The sequence below is a fragment of the Babylonia areolata genome, chromosome 21 (assembly GCF_041734735.1).
Source record: "Babylonia areolata isolate BAREFJ2019XMU chromosome 21, ASM4173473v1, whole genome shotgun sequence".
Classification (NCBI taxonomy): domain Eukaryota; kingdom Metazoa; phylum Mollusca; class Gastropoda; order Neogastropoda; family Buccinidae; genus Babylonia; species Babylonia areolata.
In genome coordinates, this window is record NC_134896.1 from 2,416,269 (window position 1) to 2,439,276 (window position 23,008).

The 23,008-nt window shown below is 43.0% G+C and overlaps 1 protein-coding gene across 4 annotated transcripts in view; it reads left to right on the top strand.

Annotated features, from left to right (window-relative positions):
* Nucleotides 1-23,008, top strand: part of LOC143296524 (serine/threonine-protein phosphatase 2A 56 kDa regulatory subunit gamma isoform-like) — a 62,527-nt gene that overhangs the window by 38,661 nt on the left and 858 nt on the right. For 3 of the 4 annotated variants that reach the window (XR_013057152.1, XM_076608525.1, XM_076608523.1), the window contains exons 14-16: nucleotides 1,068-1,140; nucleotides 3,449-3,580; nucleotides 12,257-12,280. Coding sequence is in view for 3 of the 4 variants with exons in the window: in XM_076608525.1 (XP_076464640.1) it covers nucleotides 1,068-1,140; nucleotides 3,449-3,580; nucleotides 12,257-12,280 (229 nt within the window). In the remaining variant the exon portion in view is untranslated. The remainder of the gene's footprint in view (nucleotides 1-1,067; nucleotides 1,141-3,448; nucleotides 3,581-12,256; nucleotides 12,281-23,008) is intronic. The other variant, XM_076608524.1, reaches the window with a different exon arrangement.

The window sequence follows — 23,008 nt, forward strand, 5'->3', positions numbered from 1 at the left end:
GTGTTCAGTGGGTGGTGTTGGTGGTGTTGAAGAAAGGAAGGAACAGTTTTAACACTGGGTGGTGTTGGTGGTGTTGAAGAAAGGAACAATTTTAACACTGGGTGGTGTTGAAGAAAGGAACAGTTTTAACACTGGGTGGTGGTGGTGGTGTTGAAGAAAGGAACAGTTTTAGCACTGGGTGGTGGTGGTGGTGTTGAAGAAAGGAACAATTTTAACACTGGGTGGTGTTGAAGAAAGGAACAGTTTTAACACTGGGTGGTGTTGAAGAAAGGAACAGTTTAGCACTGGGTGGTGTTGAAGAAAGGAACAGTTTAACACTGGGTGGTGTTGAAGAAAGGAACAGTTTTAACACTGGGTGGTGTTGAAGAAAGGAACAGTTTTAGCACTGGGTGGTGGTGGTGGTGTTGAAGAAAGGAACAGTTTTAGCACTGGGTGGTGGTGGTGGTGTTGAAGAAAGGAATGAAGAGTTTAACACTGGGTGGTGTTGAAGAAAGGAACAGTTTAACACTCGGTGGTGGTGGTAGAAGAAAAGAACAGTTTAACACTGGGTAGTGGTGGTAGAAGAAAAGAACAGTTTAACACTGGGTAGTGGTGGTAGAAGAAAAGAACAGTTTAACACTGGGTAGTGGTGGTAGAAGAAAAGAACAATTTAACACTGGGTAGTGTTGAAGAAAGAAGCCAGGTGGAAAGGAAGGAACAGTTTAAAACTGGGTGGTGTTGGTGTTGTAGAAAAAGGAACAGTTTAACACTGGGTGGTGGTGGTGGTGTTGAAGAAAGGAACAGTTTAACACTGGGTGGTGTTGAAGAAAGGAACTGTTTAACACTGGGTGGTGGTGGTTGTGTTGAAGAAAGGAACAGTTTAACACTGGGTGGTGGTGGTGTTGAAGAATGGAACAGTTTAACACTGGGTGGTGGTGGTGTTGAAGAATGGAACAGTTTAACACTGGGTGGTGTTGATGAAAGGAACAGTTTAACACCGGGTGGTGTTGAAGAAAGGAACAGTTTAACACCGGGTGGTGTTGATGAAAGGAACAGTTTAACACCAGGTGGTGGTGGTGGTGTTGCAGGGAGAAAGAAAAGGCCAAGCAGCGAGATGAAGCCTGGAGCAAGATCAGCTTGTTGGCCAAGGACAATCCTCAGGTCAGTTACACTAAACTTTGGGAACATGTATATTTGCAGGAGTTCACTTAAGTCACATTGTATATTTCTGATAGCATGTCTGTGAAAGAAGCTTGTCTTTTTTGACTCACTTGTGTAAACAAAGTGAGTCTATGTTTTAACCCAGTGTTTGGTTGTCTGTGTGTGTGTGTGTGTGTCCGTGTGTCTGTCTGTCCGTGGTAAACTTTAACATTGACATTTTCTCTGCAAATACTTTGTCAGCTGACACCAAATTTGGCATAAAATAGGAAAAATTCTGTTCTTTCCAGTCATCTTGTTTAAAACAATATTGCACCTCTGGGATGGGCACAAAAAAATTTAAAAAAAGAAGCCTAATTATATGCAAACTGCATTTACTGTTATATTTATATTTTTTGTAATCTCTAAACTTGGCACTCTGACCTCTTATTCTGACACAACAGCAAGAGGAGTTATTATTATCATTTTTTTGTTGAAACAGGAACTTCTTTTGCTAAGCATGGAATTTTTATTTATTTTGCAAACGTTTTGGTGCAGATAGTAAAAAAGGGAAAGTACTCTGTAATTAATGCTAGGTGACTTCACTTATCACAAGTGAGTCTTGAAGGCCTTGCCTCTCTTGTTATTTATTTGAAACGAGAAAATTATAACAAACTGATGCAAAAAACGAAACAATAGAGACCAGGTAACACTGACTGGTTACACCTGGACAGTGTAATGTGGACAGTAGTTACCTCTGGGTAACATTAACTGGTTACACCTGAACAGTGCAATGTGGACAGTAGTTACCTTAGGGTAGTAACATTGACTGGTTACACCTGGACAGTGCAGTGTGGACAGTAATTACCTCTGGGTAACATTAACTGGTTACACTTGGACAGTGCAGTGTGGACAGTAATTACCTCTGGGTAACATTGACTGGTTACATCTGGACAGTGCAGTGTAGACAGTAATTACTTCTGGGTAATATAGACTGGTTGCACAAGGACAGTGCAGTGTGGACAGTAGTTACCTTAGGGTAACATTGACTGGTTACACCTGGACAGTGCAGTGTGGACAGTTGTTACCTTAGGGTAACATTGACTGGTTACACCTGGACAGTGCAGTGTGGACAGTAGTTACCTCTGGGAAACATTGGTTACACCTGGACAGTGCAGTGTGGACAGTAGTTACCTTAGGGTAACATTGACTGGTTACACCTGGACAGTGCAATGTGGACAGTAGTTACCTTAGGGTAACATTGACTGGTTACACCTGGACAGTGCAGTGTGGACAGTTGTTACCTTAGGGTAACATTGACTGGTTACACCTGGACAGTGCAGTGTGGACAGTAATTACCTCTGGGAAACATTGACTGGTTACACCTGGACAGTGCAGTGTGGACAGTAGTTACCTCTGGATAACATTGACTAGTTACACCTGGACAGTGCAATGTGGACAGTAGTTACCTCTGGTTACCATTGACTGGTTACACCTGAACAGTGCAGTGTGGACAGTAGTTACCTCCAGGTAACATTGACTGGTTACACCTGGACAGTGCAGTGTGGACAGTTGTTACCTTAGGGTAACGTTGACTGGTTACACCTGGACAGTGCAGTGTAGACAGTAGTTACCTTTGGGTAACATTGACTGGTTACACCTGGACAGTGCAGTGTAGACAGTAGTTACCTCTGGGTAACATTGACTGGTTACACCAGAGTAGCACTGAATGACTGACAGTTGCATAAGGGAAAGAGTGATGGCAGTTATACTGGTCATTATTTACATAATGGAAAGATTGATGGTAGTTATAATAGTAATTACTCACATAGATAAAGATTGACAACAGTTATAACCGTCATTATTTATGACCACTTGCAGTCCTTCCTGCTGACCACCCTGACTGTTTCAGTTCAAATACCTGAAGTCAGCAGTGATGACTGTTTCAGTTCAAAAACCTGAAGTCAGCAGTGATGACTGTTTCAGTTCAAAAACCTGAATCAGCAGTGATGACTGTTTCAGTTCAAAAACCTGAATCAGCAGTGATGACTGTTTCAGTTCAAAAACCTGAAGTCAGCAGTGATGACTGTTTCAGTTCAAAAACCTGAAGTCAGCAGTGACGACTGTTTCAGTTCAAAGACCTGAAGTCAGCAGTGATGACTGTTTCAGTTCAAATACCTGAAGTCAGCAGTGATGACTGTTTCAGTTCAAATACCTGAAGTCAGAAGTGCTGAAGTCAGCAGTGATTACTGTTTCAGTTCAAAAACCTGAAGTCAGCAGTGATGACTGTTTCAGTTCAGAAACCTGAAGTCAGCAGTGATGACTGTTTCAGTTCAAAAACCTGAAGTCAGCAGCAGTGACAACCACCAACAATGGAACAGCAGGCACGCCCACAGGCATGGCCAATGATGAGGAAAGTGATGTGATGACCACCTTGGAAAAACTGGAAGCAGAAGCAAAGGATGTAAGTATTTGATGCTGTCTATCTCCCTTTGGTTTAGGACTGTCTTTTGTCATATTTTGTTATATTTGATGCTGTCTCACTTTGGTTTAGGACTGTCTCTTGTCATATTTTGTAAGTATTTGATGCGTTTAGGACTCTCTTGTCATATTTTGTAAGTATTTGATGCGTTTAAGACTGTCTCTTGCCATATTTTGTAAGTATTTGATGCATTAAGGACTGTCTCTGATCATAGTTTGGGGCATGGGTCAGCTGTCTGGTGTTACAGAACCTGCAGCATGAAGTTGTTCTACTGAAAAGTATTGGAATCAGTCATGAAACAGATTTCAGTCATCTCAGGATCGTTGGTGTTTGGCTGTTGAGAGTTTGACAAGTGTGAGACTGTGGAGAATTGGACAAGTGTGAGACTGTGGAGAGTTTGAGAGTTTGACAGGTGTGAGACTGTGGAGAGTTTGAGAGTTTGACAAGTGTGAGACTGTTGAGAGTTTGACAAGTGTGAGACTGTTGAGAGTTTGACAAGTGTGAAACTGTTGAGAGTTTGTTAGACTGTTGAGAGTTTGACAAGTGTGAGACTATTGAGAGTTTGACAAGTGTGAGACTGTTGAGAGTTTGACAAGATGAGACTGGAGAGTTTGACAAGTGTGAGACTGTTGAGAGTTTGACAAGTGTGAGACTGTTGAGAGTTTGACAAGATGAGACTGGCGAGTGAGACTGGAGAGTTTGACAAGATGAGACTTGAGAGTTTGACAAGTGTGAGACTGCTGAGAGATTGACAAGATGAGACTGGAGAGTTTGACAAGATGGAGAGTTTGACAAGTATGAGACTGCTGAGAGATTGACAAGATGAGACTGGAGAGTTTGACAAGATGAGACTGGAGAGTTTGACAAGTGTGAGACTGTTGAGAGTTTGACAAGATGAGACTGGAGAGTTTGACAAGATGAGACTGTTGAGAGTTTGACAAGATGAGACTGGAGAGTTTGACAAGATGAGACTGCTGAGAGATTGACAAGATGAGACTGGAGAGTTTGACAAGATGGAGAGTTTGACAAGATGAAACTGGAAAGTTTGACAAGATGAGACTGGAGAGTTTGGCAAGATGGAGAGTTTGACAAGATGAGACTGGAGAGTTTGACAAGATGGAGAGTTTGACAAGATGAGACTGGAGAGTTTGACAAGTGTGAGACTGTTGAGAGTTTGACAAGTGTGAGACTGTTGAGAGTTTGACAAGATGAGACTGGAGAGTTTGACAAGATGAGACTGGAGAGTTTGACAAGTGTGAGACTGTTGAGAGTTTGACAAGATGAGACTGTGGAGGATTTGACAGGTATTAGACTGTGGAGAGTTTGACAAGTGTGAGACTTGAGAGTTTGACAAGATGAGACTGGAGAGTTTGACAAGTGTGAGACTGTTGAGAGTTTGACAAGTGTGAGACTGTTGAGAGTTTGACAAGATGAGACTGGAGAGTTTGACAAGTGTGAGACTGTTGAGAGTTTGACAAGATGAGACTGGCGAGTTTGACAAGATGAGACTGTGGAGGATTTGACAGGTATTAGACTGTTGAGAGTTTGACAAGTATGAGACTGGAGAGTTTGACAAGATGAGACTGGAGAGTTCGACAAGATGAGACTGGCAAGTTTGACAAGATGAGACTGTGGAGAATTTGACAAGATGAGACTGTGGAGGATTTGACAGGTATTAGACTGTTGAGAGTTTGACAAGATGAGACTGGAGAGTTTGACAAGATGAGACTGGCGAGTTTGACAAGATGAGACTGTGGAGGATTTGACAGGTATTAGACTGTTGAGAGTTTGACAAGATGAGACTGGCGAGTTTGACAAGATGAGACTGTGGAGAATTTGACAGGTATTAGACTGTTGAGAGTTTGACAAGATGAGACTGGCGAGTTTGACAAGATGAGACTGGAGAATTTGACAAGATGAGACTGTGGAGGATTTGACAGGTATTAGACTGTGGAGAGTTTGACAAGTGTGAGACTGGAGAGTTTGACAAGTGTGAGACTGCGGAGAGTTTGACAGGTATTAGTTTGACAGGTATTAGACTGTGGAGAGTTTGACAAGTGTGAGACATGTGGCATCTTGTTCTACACTCTTTGTCAGTCACAGTCATATTACACCATCATGAGACACACATGTGGCATCATGTTCTACACTCTGTGTCAGTCACAGTCATATTACATCATCATGAGACACACATGTGGCATCATGTTCTACACTCTGTGTCAGTCACAGTCATATTACATCATCATGAGACACACATGTGGCATCATGTTCTACACTCTCAGTCAGTCACAGTCGTATTACATCATCATGAGACACACATGTGGCAAAATGTTCTACACTCTCAGTCAGTCACAGTCGTATTACATCATCATGAGGCACACATTGGAGCATTGTGTCACTGTAAGATAAGATAAGATAAGAATAACTTTATTATCTCCAACTGGAGAAATTTGGTCAGGTGCATTATCACAACATAAACAAGTAAACAACATGGGGACCATAACTGTAAAAGCCAACAACAGCCCCTACAAATATTACGAAGATACAAATGTAAAAAATATCACATACATCGTTTCATACATACATCCACACACTGCAGGTAATAACTAGTATTCTTATTGTAAAAACAGAAAGAATTAAGAAACAGTGCTGGGGAGGTGTGCTGTTGGAGCATTGTGTCACTGTCAGTGGTGGGGAGGTGTGTGTTGGAGCATTGTGTCACTGTCAGTGGTGGGGAGGTGTGTGTTGGAGCATTGTGTCACTGTCAGTGCTGGGGAGGTGTGTGTTGGAGCATTGTGTCACTGTCAGTGCTGGGGAGGTGTGCTGTTGGAGCATTGTGTCACTGTCAGTGGTGGGGAGGTGTGTGTTGGAGCATTGTGTCACTGTCAGTGGTGGGGAGGTGTGTGTTGGAGCATTGTGTCACTGTCAGTGCTGGGGAGGTGTGTGTTGGAGCATTGTGTCACTGTGAATGCTGGGGAGGTGTGTGTTGGAGCATTGTGTCACTGTCAGTGGTGGGGAGGTGTGTGTGGGAGCATTGTGTCACTGTCAGTGCTGGGGAGGTGTGCTGTTGGAGCATTGTGTCACTGTCAGTGGTGGGGAGGTGTGTGTGGGAGCATTGTGTCACTGTCAGTGGTGGGGAGGCGTGTGTGGGAGCATTGTGTCACTGTCAGTGCTGGGGAGGTGTGTGGGGGAGCATTGTGTCACTGTGAATGCTGGGGAAGTGTGTGTTGGAGCATTGTGTCACTGTGAATGCTGGGGAGGTGTGTGTGGGAGCATTGTGTCACTGTCTGGTGGGGAGGTGTGTGTGGGAGAATTGTGTCACTGTCAGTGGTGGCGAGGTGTGTGTTGGAGCATTGTGTCACTGTCAGTGCTGGGGAGGTGTGCTGTTGGAGCATTGTGTCACTGTCAGTGGTGGGGAGGTGTGTGTGGGAGCATTGTGTCACTGTCAGTGCTGGGGAGGTGTGTGTTGGAGCATTGTGTCACTGTGAATGCTGGGGAGGTGTGCTGTTGGAGCATTGTGTCACTGTCAGTGGTGGGGAGGTGTGTGTGGGAGCATTGTGTCACTGTGAATGCTGGGGAGGTGTGCTGTTGGAGCATTGTGTCACTGTCAGTGCTGGGGAGGTGTGTGTGGGAGCATTGTGTCACTGTCTGGTGGGGAGGTGTGTGTTGGAGCATTGTGTCACTGTCAGTGCTGGGGAGGTGTGTGTTGGAGCATTGTGTCACTGTTAGTGCTGGGGAGGCGTGTGTTGGAGCATTGTGTCACTGTGAATGCTGGGGAGGTGTGTGTTGGAGCATTGTGTCACTGTTAGTGCTGGGGAGGTGTGTGTTGGAGCATTGTGTCACTGTCAGTGCTGGGGAGGTGTGTGTTGGAGCATTGTGTCACTGTTAGTGCTGGGGAGGTGTGTGTTGGAGCATTGTGTCACTGTGAATGCTGGGGAGGTGTGTGTTGGAGCATTGTGTCACTGTTAGTGCTGGGGAGGCGTGTGTTGGAGCATTGTGTCACTGTTAGTGCTGGGGAGGTGTGTGTTGGAGCATTGTGTCACTGTTAGTGCTGGGGAGGCGTGTGTTGGAGCATTGTGTCACTGTTAGTGCTGGGGAGGTGTGTGTTGGAGCATTGTGTCACTGTTAGTGCTGGGGAGGTGTGTGTTGGAGCATTGTGTCACTGTTAGTGCTGGGGAGGCGTGTGTTGGAGCATTGTGTCACTGTTAGTGCTGGGGAGGTGTGTGTTGGAGCATTGTGTCACTGTTAGTGCTGGGGAGGTGTGTGTTGGAGCATTGTGTCACTGTGAATGCTGGGGAGGTGTGTGTTGGAGCATTGTGTCACTGTTAGTGCTGGGGAGGCGTGTGTTGGAGCATTGTGTCACTGTTAGTGCTGGGGAGGTGTGTGTTGGAGCATTGTGTCACTGTTAGTGCTGGGGAGGCGTGTGTTGGAGCATTGTGTCACTGTTAGTGGTGGGGAGGTGTGTGTTGGAGCATTGTGTCACTGTCAGTGCTGGGGAGGTGTGTGTTGGAGCATTGTGTCACTGTCAGTGGTGGGGAGGTGTGTGTTGGAGCATTGTGTCACTGTGAATGCTGGGGAGGTGTGTGTTGGAGCATTGTGTCACTGTCAGTGGTGGGGAGGTGTGTGTTGGAGCATTGTGTCACTGTGAATGCTGGGGAGGTGTGTGTTGGAGCATTGTGTCACTGTGAATGCTGGGGAGGTGTGTGTTGGAGCATTGTGTCACTGTGAATGCTGGGGAGGTGTGTGTTGGAGCATTGTGTCACTGTGAATGCTGGGGAGGTGTGTGTTGGAGCATTGTGTCACTGTGAATGCTGGGGAGGTGTGTGTTGGAGCATTGTGTCACTGTGAATGCTGGGGAGGTGTGTGTTGGAGAATTGTGTCACTGTCAGTGGTGGGGAGGTGTGTGTTGGAGCATTGTGTCACTGTCAGTGCTGGGGAGGTGTGTGTTGGAGCATTGTGTCACTGTGAATGCTGGGGAGGTGTGGGAGCATTGTGTCACTGTGAATGCTGGGGAGGTGTGTGTTGGAGCATTGTGTCACTGTGAATGCTGGGGAGGTGTGTGTGAATGTCTGGGGTAGAGACTGGTGTGCATGTGTGTGTGAATGTCTGGGGTAGAGACTGGTGTTGATGGTGTGTGAATGTCTAGGGTAGAGACTGGTGTGCATGTGTGTGTGAATGTCTAGGGTAGAGACTGGTGTGCATGTGTGTGTGAATGTCTAGGGTAGAGACTGGTGTTGATGGTGTGTGAATGTCTGGGGTAGAGACTGGTGTTGATGGTGTGTGAATGTCTAGGGTAGAGACTGGTGTTGATGGTGTGTGAATGTCTGGGGTAGAGACTGGTGTTGATGGTGTGTGAATGTCTAGGGTAGAGACTGGTGTTGATGGTGTGTGAATGTCTAGGGTAGAGACTGGTGTGCATGTGTGTGTGAATGTGTAGGGTAGAGACTGGTGTGCATGTGTGTGTGAATGTCTAGGGTAGAGACTGGTGTGCATGTGTGTGTGAATGTCTAGGGTAGAGACTGGTGTTGATGGTGTGTGAATGTCTAGGGTAGAGACTGGTGTGCATGTGTGTGTGAATGTCTGGGGTAGAGACTGGTGTGCATGTGTGTGTGAATGTGTAGGGTAGAGACTGGTGTGCATGTGTGTGTGAATGTCTAGGGTAGAGACTGGTGTGCATGTGTGTGTGAATGTGTAGGGTAGAGACTGGTGTGCATGTGTGTGTGAATGTCTGGGGTAGAGACTGGTTTTGATGGTGTGTGAATGTCTAGGGTAGAGACTGGTTTTGATGGTGTGTGAATGTCTAGGGTAGAGACTGGTGTTGATGGTGTGTGAATGTCTAGGGTAGAGACTGGTGTTGATGGTGTGTGAATGTCTAGGGTAGAGACTGGTGTGCATGTGTGTGTGAATGTCTGGGGTAGAGACTGGTTTTGATGGTGTGTGAATGTCTGGGGTAGAGACTGGTGTTGATGGTGTGTGAATGTCTGGGGTAGAGACTGGTGTTGATGGTGTGTGAATGTCTGGGGTAGAGACTGGTGTTGATGGTGTGTGAATGTCTAGGGTAGAGACTGGTGTGCATGTGTGTGTGAATGTGTAGGGTAGAGACTGGTGTGCATGTGTGTGTGAATGTCTGGGGTAGAGACTGGTGTTGATGGTGTGTGAATGTCTAGGGTAGAGACTGGTGTTGATGGTGTGTGAATGTCTAGGGTAGAGACTGGTGTTGATGGTGTGTGAATGTCTAGGGTAGAGACTGGTGTTGATGGTGTGTGAATGTCTGGGGTAGAGACTGGTGTGCATGTGTGTGTGAATGTCTAGGGTAGAGACTGGTGTTGATGGTGTGTGAATGTCTAGGGTAGAGACTGGTGTTGATGGTGTGTGAATGTCTAGGGTAGAGACTGGTGTTGATGGTGTGTGAATGTCTGGGGTAGAGACTGGTGTTGATGGTGTGTGAATGTCTAGGGTAGAGACTGGTGTGCATGTGTGTGTGAATGTCTGGGGTAGAGACTGGTGTTGATGGTGTGTGAATGTCTGGGGTAGAGACTGGTGTTGATGGTGTGTGAATGTCTAGGGTAGAGACTGGTGTTGATGGTGTGTGAATGTCTAGGGTAGAGACTGGTGTGCATGTGTGTGTGAATGTCTAGGGTAGAGACTGGTGTGCATGTGTGTGTGAATGTCTGGGGTAGAGACTGGTGTTGATGGTGTGTGAATGTCTAGGGTAGAGACTGGTGTTGATGGTGTGTGAATGTCTAGGGTAGAGACTGGTGTTGATGGTGTGTGAATGTCTAGGGTAGAGACTGGTGTTGATGGTGTGTGAATGTCTGGGGTAGAGACTGGTGTTGATGGTGTGTGAATGTCTAGGGTAGAGACTGGTGTGCATGTGTGTGTGAATGTCTGGGGTAGAGACTGGTGTTGATGGTGTGTGAATGTCTGGGGTAGAGACTGGTGTTGATGGTGTGTGAATGTCTAGGGTAGAGACTGGTGTTGATGGTGTGTGAATGTCTAGGGTAGAGACTGGTGTGCATGTGTGTGTGAATGTCTAGGGTAGAGACTGGTGTGCATGTGTGTGTGAATGTCTGGGGTAGAGACTGGTGTTGATGGTGTGTGAATGTCTAGGGTAGAGACTGGTGTTGATGGTGTGTGAATGTCTAGGGTAGAGACTGGTGTTGATGGTGTGTGAATGTCTAGGGTAGAGACTGGTGTGCATGTGTGTGTGAATGTCTAGGGTAGAGACTGGTGTGCATGTGTGTGTGAATGTCTGGGGTAGAGACTGGTGTGCATGTGTGTGTGAATGTCTGGGGTAGAGACTGGTTTTGATGGTGTGTGAATGTCTAGGGTAGAGACTGGTGTGCATGTGTGTGTGAATGTCTAGGGTAGAGACTGGTGTGCATGTGTGTGTGAATGTCTAGGGTAGAGACTGGTGTTGATGGTGTGTGAATGTCTAGGGTAGAGACTGGTGTTGATGGTGTGTGAATGTCTAGGGTAGAGACTGGTGTGCATGTGTGTGTGAATGTCTGGGGTAGAGACTGGTGTGCATGTGTGTGTGAATGTCTGGGGTAGAGACTGGTTTTGATGGTGTGTGAATGTCTAGGGTAGAGACTGGTTTTGATGGTGTGTGAATGTCTAGGGTAGAGACTGGTGTTGATGGTGTGTGAATGTCTAGGGTAGAGACTGGTGTTGATGGTGTGTGAATGTCTGGGGTAGAGACTGGTGTGCATGTGTGTGTGAATGTGTAGGGTAGAGACTGGTGTGCATGTGTGTGTGAATGTCTAGGGTAGAGACTGGTGTGCATGTGTGTGTGAATGTCTGGGGTAGAGACTGGTGTGCATGTGTGTGTGAATGTCTGGGGTAGAGACTGGTGTGCATGTGTGTGTGAATGTGTAGGGTAGAGACTGGTGTGCATGTGTGTGTGAATGTCTAGGGTAGAGACTGGTGTGCATGTGTGTGTGAATGTCTGGGGTAGAGACTGGTGTGCATGTGTGTGTGAATGTCTGGGGTAGAGACTGGTGTGCATGTGTGTGTGAATGTCTAGGGTAGAGACTGGTGTGCATGTGTGTGTGAATGTCTAGGGTAGAGACTGGTGTGCATGTGTGTGTGAATGTCTGGGTTAGTTGATCACAGCCCCGGTTATGTGTGCCTTGCATCCACATGTGACCTTTGTCCTTGCAGCGATGCATACAGTAGCCATGGTAACCAGAGAGCAGAGGCACTGATGTGGCAGTGTGTGTATGTTGTGCCAGTCCCGTTCCACCATCACTCACTTGCTTTTTGTGTTCTTTTGTGGTTTGCTTTCAACACTAATCACCGAAGTTAAGACTTCCGGGTTTTTGGGTTTTTGTTGTTGTTTTTTCATACTTGTTTGGCATCTGTTCACTTTCATTTCGGTTTTTGTGTTCTTGTTAATTTTTGTTTTCAATTCAAGCTGTTTGCTCTCTCTATTCTTTTTCTAAAATTAGGACTCAGTGAAATGTATGTTTGAAGAATTAATACACATCATTTCCAAGTGATTTAGCTGCGTCTTTTTTTCTTGTGCTGGTTAAATATGCAGACCAAGCCACAGTGATAAGAAGTATGGTGATAACAGATAAGTTTTCACTGCAGGTTACGTGGTGTGTTGAAATGTTGAGTGTGTTGAAAGCAAGGGGTATTTTCTGTTCCATACAGGCGGGTTTCACTTTGAATCAAGATGTATGTACAAATTTGCTCTCTTTCTTTGTTGTACATAATCCTGTGTTCAAAGCATAGTGGCTTTTTTTTTCTCCTTTTTTGTGCAAAACAATGAATGTGGCAGTACTTTGAAGGACTGCACCTGCTTGCATCCTTTTATTTAGTTTATCTATTGTTATTTTTTGTGGGTAGTGTTTTGATTCCTGTAGAGTCCCGTGCACGGCCTTTATGATGAAATAGTATATTTCACATTCCCCCCACCCCCTTGCTTTTAGAACTTCAACAGTGAAGGACAAAAATGAAAGTGAAGTTTCAGATGAGAGTGTGTGTGTGCATGTATGCACCCATGCATATCTGTGAATACATGCATGTGTGTTTCTTTCTGACTTGCTCACTGCGTAAAGGGCACGTGTTAAGAAAAAAAAATCAAAAAGGAAGTTTTCATCTTTATTTGTATTAAGAGAACTTAAAGCTAGTTCACTGATAAAAATAAAACTGAAAAGCAAAACTGGGAGTATGTTTACAGAGATGGGGTGGGGGTTGGGGTGGAGAGAGAAAATGGTGGAAGGAGATATTGAGAGACAGAGATGGAAGAAGGTGTTTACAGAGAAAAAGATTGAGGAAGACATTTACGGATAGATGTTTACAGAGAAAAAGACTGATGGAACTGCTTACTGAGAAAGGTGGGAGGAGATGTTTACAGAGAAATGCTTACTTTGAAAAAGATGAAGATGTTTTCAGAGAAATGCTTAAAGAGAAAGATGGAGGGAGATGTTTACAGAGAAAGAGAAAGATGGAGAGAGATGTTTACAAAGAAATGCTTACAGAGAGGGAAAAAAGATGGAGATTTTTACAGAGGAAAAAAATGGAGATTTTTACAGAGAAATGCTTGCAGAGAAAGATGGAGATTTTTTTTTTTTTTTACAAAGAAATGCTTACACTTACAGAGAAAGATGGAGGGAGATGTTTGCAGAGAAATGCTTACAGAGAAAGATGGGAGGAGATGTTTACAGAGAAAAAGATGGAGATTTTTACAGAGAAAGATGGAAGATGTTTACAGAGAAATGCTTGCAGAGAAAAAGATGGAGGGAGACGTTTTATGGAGAAAAAGATGGATGGAAATGTTTACAGAAAAACGCTCATAGAGAAGAGGATGGAGGGAGATGTTTACAGAGAAGAAGATGGAGGGAGATGTTTACAGAGAAGATGGAGGGAGATATTTACAGAGAAATGCTCACAGAGAAAAAGATGGAAGGAGATGTTTTATGGAGAAAAAGATGGAGATGTTTACAGAGAAATGCTTACAGAGAAAAAGGTGGAGGGAAATGTTTTATGGAGAAAAAAATGGGAGAAGTTTACACAGAAATGCTCACAGAGAAAAAAATATAGAGGGAATTGTTTACAGAGAAATGCTCACAGAGAAAAAGATGGAGGGAAATGTTTTATGGAGAAAAAGATGCGAGGTGTTTACAGAGAATTTGCTTACAGAGAAAAAGACGGACGGAGACGTTTTATGGAGAAAAAGATGGAGGTAGATGTTTACAGAGAAATGCTCAGAGAGAAAAAGGTGGAGGGAAATGTTTTGTGGAGGAAAATACGGAGGGAGATGTTTTATGGAGAAATTGATGGACGGAGATGTTTACAGAGAGATATGGAGGGAGATGCTTACAGAGAAAAAGATGGAGGGAGATGAATACAGAGATATGCTCACAGAGAAAGATGGAGTGAGATGTTTACAGAGAAATGCTTGCAGAGAAAAAGATGGAGGGGGATGTTTTATGGTGAAAAAGATGGGAGATGTTTACAGAGAAATGCTCGCAGAGAAAAGATGGAGGGAGATGTTTACAGAGAAATGCTCACAGAGAAAAAGATGGAGTGAGATGTTTACAGAGAAATGCTTACAGAGAAAAAGATGAAGGGAGATGAATACAGTGAAATGCTCACAGAGAAAAAGATGGAGGGGGATGTTTTATGGAGAAAAAGATGGGAGCTGTTTTATGGAGAAAATGAGGAAGACATTTTACAGAGAAGAAGATTGAGACAGACGTTTCACAGAAAAAGATGAGAGGCAGACATTTTATAGAGACAAAGATGGAGGTAGATGTTTTTTTATTGAGAATAAATGGAGGGAGATGTTTCATAGAAACAAAGATGGAGAGGGAGACTTTTTTTTTTATAGATAAAGATGGAGGGAATGTTTTACAAAGATGGAGGGAGATGTATAATAAAGATGGTGTATTACAAAGATGGAGGGAGATGTATAATAAAGATGGAGGTAAAGATGGAGGGAGATGTATAGTAAAGATGGATGGAGATGTATAATAAAGATGGAAGGAGATAGAGAAAGAGGATGGAGTCTTTTTACAGAGAAAAGGATGGAGGCAGATGTTTTATAGAGAAAAAGGAAGAAAGATATTTTAGGGAGAAAAAGACTGAGGGAGATGCTTTTTGAAGGGGAAAAAATGGAGTCAGACATTTTAAAGAGACAAAGATGGAGGCAGACGTTTTATAGAGAAAAAAAGGAGTCTTTCTACCGAGAAAAAGAGGAAGGGAGATGCTTTTTTGAAGAGGCAAAGATGGAGGCAGACGTTTCATAGAGAAAAAGATGGAGGGAGATGTTTAGAGACAAAGATGGAGGGAGATGTTTTGTAGAGATGGAGGGAGATGTTTTGTAGAGACAGAGATGGAGGGCGATGATGTTTTGTAGAGATGGAGGGAGATGTTTTGTAGAGACAGAGATGGAGGGAGATGTTTTGTAGAGACAGAGATGGAGGGAGATGATGTTTTGTAGAGATGGAGGGAGATGTTTTGTAGAGACAGAGATGGAGGGCGAAGATGTTTTGTAGAGATGGAGGGAGATGTTTTGTAGAGATGGAGGGAGATGTTTTGTAGAGATGGAGGGAGATGTTTTGTAGAGACAAAGATGGAGGGCGATGATGTTTTGTAGAGATGGAGGGAGATGTTTTGTAGAGACAGAGATGGAGGGAGATGTTTTGTAGAGACAGAGATGGAGGGAGATGATGTTTTGTAGAGATGGAGGGAGATGTTTTGTAGAGACAGAGATGGAGATGTTTTACAGAGAAAAAGATGATTTACAGAGAATGTGATGGAGGGAGGCGTTTAGAGAAAGTGATTGAGGGAGAGGGAAAAGAGAAGTCCAGAAGATCCTTTGTCTGAATGCAACAGTACCCAGAGTGCATTTAACGTCTGACTCCACACTGCATCAACTCTGCTTATTCAAACCACTAAACTTCTCTGTCTGTGTGTTTGTGCATGTGTGTGATAGTGTAATAACCACAGACTTATTATTGTGTGCAGTTATGTGTGAATAACGGATCTTGCTTTAACAGTGTTTTCCATAATGCACTATCTGTATGGCGAGTCCTTTATGCACAAAAATTTGAAAAGGACCCCCCCCCCCCCCCCCCCCCCCAGTTTTCATAAATGTACATCCAAGGATGCAGGCGATTTTGCTGACAAGTTTTATTTTCTAAGTTGATCTTGGAGGCCACAGTCTCGGCAGTAACACTATAAATGAAGAGCAGACGATACCCAGTGTTCAGAGTTGACATGCTGGAGACTGTGAACTGCGATCCCAACTTCAACACAGTGATCACTGGCGATGAGTCCTGGGTTTATGGGTATGACCCAGAAACCAAATTGCAGTCATCACAATGGAAGCATCCAACATCCCCAAGGCCAAAAAAAGCAAGGCAGGTCCACAGCAATGTCAAAAGTCATGCTGAATGTCTTCTTCGACTCCAGTGGCGTGGTTCATCACAAGTACACACCACACGGCACAACTATCACCAAGGAGTATTACCAAGAGGTTCTGCGTCGCCTTCGTGATGCTGTGTGACACAAATGGTGGGACCTGCCCATTCTTCACATTTGATACAGAGTTTCCTGGCCAAACACAACACACCTGTGCTTTGTCAGGCTCTCTACTCTCCCAACATGGCTCCGTGTGACTTGTGGCTGTTCCCACAGCTGAAAATGCCCCTGAAAGGGACCAGATTTCAGTCCAGAGAAGACATGCAGAATGTGACGGACCAGCTGCACGCCATCCCAAAAGAGGCGTTCCAGCGTTGCTTCTGACAATGGCAGAACCGTCAGGAGAAGTGTGTGGCAGCCCAAGGGGAACTACTTTGAAGGAGATTAAGTTGTATCTGGACATGAGTAGTTTTTATGAACAAAGGTTGGATACTTTTTGAACGCACCTTGTATATATATATATATATAGAGAGAGAGAGAGAGACGTGTACACAAACAAACAAAGGCTTGCTCTGAAAAGAATACACATTTAAGCATGCAGTGATACACTTATAAATTCTCTCTCTCTCTCTCTCTTGCTCTCTCCCTCTCTCTGTCCATGGATATAACAAATTACCAGTTCTGTGATTCACCATGCACTTACTGAATACTTTTTAAGATGAATTTTTTTTTTTATCGAAGGAGAGTCTTTCAAATGTCCAAGTTTAAAATTTTAGTCATTTGCTTTATGGGGTTTAATGATTTTGCTAATGTTGTATTTAAACTTGTCATTTTCTTGGCAAATTTAAACCAGCAGAGAGGGCTGTCTTAATGAAAGCTAGTGACAATGAAGTTTATAATCCTGTTTGAATGACAGACTATTGCTGTGGCTGATACAGTGACAGTTCACAATAAGATCACATATAAAGTATAGTGGAAACCAAGAACAGGCTGACTGAAAGCAAGAAAAGTCTTCAACTTGACAAGGCATTCTCCCTGTTTCTTGTGCATATGTCTGCCATTGTTGAAGTGGTTATTTTTCATTTATCCTGGGGACCCTTAAAAATCCTGGAAGGAACCCCCCCCCCCCCCCCCCCCCCAAAAAAAAAAAAAAAAAAAAATTGACACAGAGGGCCCCTGGGACCCTCACATTTGATCTTCATGGGAAACACTGTTTAACCCAGATGCTGATTGGTCCAAGTGTGTGACTTCACCTCTATTGTTAGTGTTAGTCAGACAATCCTGACAAGACATGTACTGTTAGTGTTGACAAGACATGTACTGTTAGTGTTGACAAAATATGTAGTGTTAGTCCGACGATCCTGACATGACATGTACTGTTAGTGTTAGTCCGACAATCCTGACATGACATGTATTGTTGGTGTTGACAAGACATGTACTGTTAGTGTTAGTCAGACAATCCTGACAAGACATGTACTGTTGGTGTTGACAAGACATGTACTGTTAGTGTTAGTCAAACAATCCTGACCAAGACATGTACTGTTGGTTAGACAATCCTGACAAGACATGTAGTGTTAGTGTTGACAAGACGTGTAGTGTTAGTCAGACAATCCTGACAAGACATGTAGTGTTAGTGTTGACAAGACATGTAGTGTTTGTCAGACAATCCTGACAAGACATGTACTGTTAGTGTTGACAAGACATGTACTGTTAGTGTTAGTCAGACAATCCTGACAAGACATGTAATGTTAGTGTTAGAGAATCCTGACAAGGCTTGTAGTGTTAGAGTAGTGTGGTGACCGATGTTCTGTTAGTCAGAGAAGTGATGACAAATGTACTGTTAGAGTAGTACGATGATAGATGAAGTGTTCATCAGAGAAGTGTGATGACAGATGCATGTACTATCAGTGTTAGAGAAGTGTGACAACAGATGCATGTACTGTTAGTGTTAGAGAAGTGTGATGACAGATGCATGTACTGTTAGTGTTAGAGAAGTGTGATGACAGATGCATGTACTGTTGGAGAAGTATGGTGACAGATGCATGTACTGTTAGAGAAGTATGGTGACAGATGCATGTACTGTTAGTGTTAGAGAAGTGTGGTGACAGATCTATGTACTGTTAGTGTTAGAGAAGTGTGGTGACAGATCTATGTACTGTTAGTGTTAGAGAAGTGTGGTGACAGATCTATGTACTGTTAGTGTTAGAGAAGTGTGGTGACAGATCTGTGTTAGAGAAGTGTGATGACAGATGTACTGTTAGTGTTAGAGAAGTGTGATGACAGATGTACTGTCAGTGTTAGAGAAGTGTGATGACAGATGTACTGTTAGTGTTAGAGAAGTGTGATGACAGATGTACTGTTAGTGATAGAGAAGTGTGATGACAGATGCATGTACTGTTTGTGTTAGAGAAGTGTGATGACAGATGCATGCACTGTTAGTGTTAGAGAAGTGTGATGACAGATGCATGTACTGTTTGTGTTAGAGAAGTGTGATGACAGATGCATGCACTGTTAGTGTTAGAGAAGTGTAATTTCAGATGCATGTACTGTTAGTGTTAGAGAAGTGTGATGACAGATGTACTGTTAGTGTTAGAGAAGTATGATGACAGATATAGTGTTAGAGAAGTGTGTTGACAGATGCATGCACTGTTAGTGTTAGAGAAGTGTGATGACAGATGTACTGTTAATGTTAGAGAAGTATGATGACAGATGTACTGCTAGTGTCAGAAGTGTGGTGACAGATGTACTGTTAGTGTTAGAAAAATGTGATGACATATGCATGTACTGTTGGTGTTAGAGAAGTGTGATGACAGATGTACTGTTAGTGTTAGAGAAGTGTGATGACAGATGTACTGTTAGTGTTAGAGAAGTGTGATGACAGATGTACTGTTAGTGTTAAAGAAGTGTGATGACAGATGTACTGTTAGTGTTAGAGAAGTGTGATGACAGATGTACTGTTAGTGTTAGAGAAGTGTGATGACAGATGTACTGTTAGTGATAGAGAAGTGTGATGACAGATGCATATACTGTTTGTGTTAGAGAAGTGTGATGACAGATGCATGTACTGTTAGTGTTAGAGAAGTATGATGACAGATGTACTTCTGGTGTTAGAGAAGTGTGATGACAGATGCATGCACTGTTAGTGTTAGAGAAGTGTGATTTCAGATGCATGTACTGTTAGTGTTAGAGAAGTGTGATGACAGATGTACTGTTTGTGTTAGAGAAGTATGATGACAGATGTACTTCTGGTGTTAGAGAAGTGTGATGACAGATGCATGTACTGTTAGTGTTAGAGAAGTATGATGACAGATGTACTGTTAGTGTTAGAGAAGTGTGATGACAGATGTACTGTTAGTGTTAGAGAAGTGTGATGACAGATGCATGCGCTGTTAGTGTTAGAGAAGTGTGATGACAGATGTACTGTTAGTGTTAGAGAAGTGTGATGACAGATGTACTGTTAGTGTTAGAGAAGTGTGATGACAGATGTACTGTTAGTGTTAGAGAAGTGTGATGACAGATGTACTGTTAGTGTTAGAGAAGTGTGTTGACAGATGCATGCACTGTTAGTGTTAGAGAAGTGTGATTTCAGATGCATGTACTGTTAGTGTTAGAGAAGTGTGATGACAGATGTACTGTTAGTGTTAGAGAAGTGTGGTGACAGATGTACTGTTAGTGTTAGAAAAATGTGATGACATATGCATGTACTGTTGGTGTTAGAGAAGTGTGATGACAGATGTACTGTTAGTGTTAGAGAAGTGTGATGACAGATGTACTGTTAGTGTTAGAGAAGTGTGATGACAGATGTACTGTTAGTGTTAAAGAAGTGTGATGACAGATGTACTGTTAGTGTTAGAGAAGTGTGATGACAGATGTACTGTTAGTGTTAGAGAAGTGTGGTGACAGATGTACTGTTAGTGATAGAGAAGTGTGATGACAGATGCATGTACTGTTTGTGTTAGAGAAGTGTGATGACAGATGCATGTACTGTTAGTGTTAGAGAAGTATGATGACAGATGTACTTCTGGTGTTAGAGAAGTGTGATGACAGATGCATGCACTGTTAGTGTTAGAGAAGTGTGATTTCAGATGCATGTACTGTTAGTGTTAGAGAAGTGTGATGACAGATGTACTGTTTGTGTTAGAGAAGTATGATGACAGATGTACTTCTGGTGTTAGAGAAGTGTGATGACAGATGCATGTACTGTTAGTGTAAGAGAAGTGTGATGACAGATGTACTGTTAGTGTTAGAGAAGTGTGATGACAGATGCATGCGCTGTTAGTGTTAGAGAAGTGTGATGACAGATGTACTGTTAGTGTTAGAGAAGTGTGATGACAGATGCATGCGCTGTTAGTGTTAGAGAAGTATGATGACAGATGTACTGTTAGTGTTAGAGAAGTGTGATGACAGATGTACTGTTAGTGTTAGAGAAGTGTGATGACAGATGCATGCGCTGTTAGTGTTAGAGAAGTGTGATGACAGATGTACTGTTAGTGTTAGAGAAGTGTGATGACAGATGCATGCGCTGTTAGTGTTAGAGAAGTGTGATGACAGATGTACTGTTAGTGTTAGAGAAGTGTGATGACAGATGCATGCGCTGTTAGTGTTAGAGAAGTGTGATGACAGATGTACTGTTAGTGTTAGAGAAGTGTGATGACAGATGCATGCGCTGTTAGTGTTAGAGAAGTATGATGACAGATGTACTGTTAGTGTTAGAGAAGTGTGATGACAGATGTACTGTTAGTGTTAGAGAAGTGTGATGACAGATGCATGCGCTGTTAGTGTTAGAGAAGTGTGATGACAGATGTACTGTTAGTGTTAGAGAAGTGTGATGACAGATGTACTGTTAGTGTTAGAGAAGTATGATGACAGATGCATGCGCTGTTAGTGTTAGAGAAGTGTGATGACAGATGTACTGTTAGTGTTAGAGAAGTGTGATGACAGATGTACTGTTAGTGTTAGAGAAGTGTGTTGACAGATGCATGCACTGTTAGTGTTAGAGAAGTGTGATTTCAGATGCATGTACTGTTAGTGTTAGAGAAGTGTGATGACAGATGTACTGTTAGTGTTAGAGAAGTGTGATGACAGATGCATGTACTGTTAGTGTTAGAGAAGTGTGATTTCAGATGCATGTACTGTTAGTGTTAGAGAAGTGTGATGACAGATGTACTGTTAGTGTTAGAGAAGTGTGATGACAGATGTACTGTTAGTGTTAGAGAAGTGTGATGACAGATGTACTGTTAGTGTTAGAGAAGTGTGATGACAGATGTACTGCAAGTGTTAGAGAAGTGTGATGACAGATGTACTGTTAGTGTCAGAAGTGTGGTGACAGATGTACTGTTAGTGTTAGAGAAGTGTGGTGACAGATGTACTGCAAGTGTTAGAGAAGTGTGATGACAGATGTACTGTTAGTGTTAGAGAAGTGTGATGATAGATGTGGTATTTCAGAGAACTTGGATACAAGCACATCATGTATTTATCAAATTCAGTCTTATCGTTTGAGTGGCTTTGCAGTCAAAGTTTTGATGAATGTGTCTGTGTTCATGCAGACATATTTACATAAATCTGTTGACTGAATGGCATATTGTTAAGCTGTGATTATTTTCTTGAAAAAAAATTATGTTGGGTATATATATGATAGCTGCAGTGCTGGTTTGACAGGTGTTAGTTCAGAAACCTGTCCTTAACACAATTGTTAATTTCAGGAAACTTGCAATTTGAATTTTGTTCACTCACAAAAACAGTTAAATATAATTTGTTGCTACGCATGGATCAAGTGCAGTTTTCTCACTTCTGTTTCTTTGACTGCTTTTGAATTTGAGTGTGCTTTTGAAATGGGTATAGCTGTTTCAGTGTGAGCGTTACTAGTGTTGCCAGTGTTTTGGTGTCGACAGTGTTTTGGTGTCAACAGTATTTAGATGTCGTGTTGCCAGTGTTTTGGTGTTAGTGTTTTGGTGTTGACAGTGTTTTGGTGTTGTGTTGCCAGTGTTTTGTTGTCGCCAGTGTTTTGGTGTCGACGGTGTTTTGGTGTCGACAGTGTTTTGATGTCGACAGTGTTTGGTGTCGACAGTGTTTTGATGTTTTGGTGTCAACAATGTTTTGGTGTCGACAGTGTTTTGATGTCGACAATGTTTTGGTGCCAACATTGTTTTGGTGTCAACAGTGTTTTAGTGTCAACAGTGTTTTGATGTTGACAGTGTTTTGGTGTCGACAGTGTGTTTGTTTTGGAGTTACCGGTGTGTCAGTGTTTTAGTAATGCCAGTGTGATTGATTTAGTGTTGTCAGTGTTTTAGTGATGCCACCATGATTGATTTGGTGTTACCAGTGTGTCAGTATTTTAGTAATGCCACCATGATTGATTTGGTGTTACCAGTGTGTCAGTATTTTAGTAATGCCAGTGTGATTGATTTGGTGTTACCAGTGTGTCAGTGTTTTAGTAATGCCACCATGATTGATTTGGTGTTACCAGTGTGTCAGTGTTTTAGTAGTGCCAGTGTGATTGATTTGGTGTTACCAGTGTGTCAGTGTTTTAGTAATGCCACCATGATTGATTTGGTGTTACCAGTGTGTCAGTGTTTTAGTAATGCCACCATGATTGATTTGGTGTTACCAGTGTGTCAGTGTTTTAGTAATGCCAGTGTGATTGATTTGGTGTTATCAGTGTGTCAGTGTTTTAGTAATGCCACCATGATTGATTTGGTGTTACCAGTGTGTCAGTATTTTAGTAATGCCAGTGTGATTGATTTGGTGTTACCAGTGTGTCAGTGTTTTAGTAATGCCACCATGATTAATTTGGTGTTGCCAGTGTGTCAGTGTTTTAGTAGTGCCAGCGTGATTAATTTGGTGTTGCCAGTGTGTCAGTGTTTTAGTAGTGCCAGTGTGATTGATTTGGTGTTGTCAGTGTTTAAGTGTTGCCAGTGTGACAGATTTGGTGTTGACAGTGTGTCAGTGTTTAAGTGTTGTCAGTGTGACTGTTTGGTGTTGCCAGTGTGTCAGTGTTTTAAATGTTGCCAGTGTGTCAATATTTCAGTGTTTCCA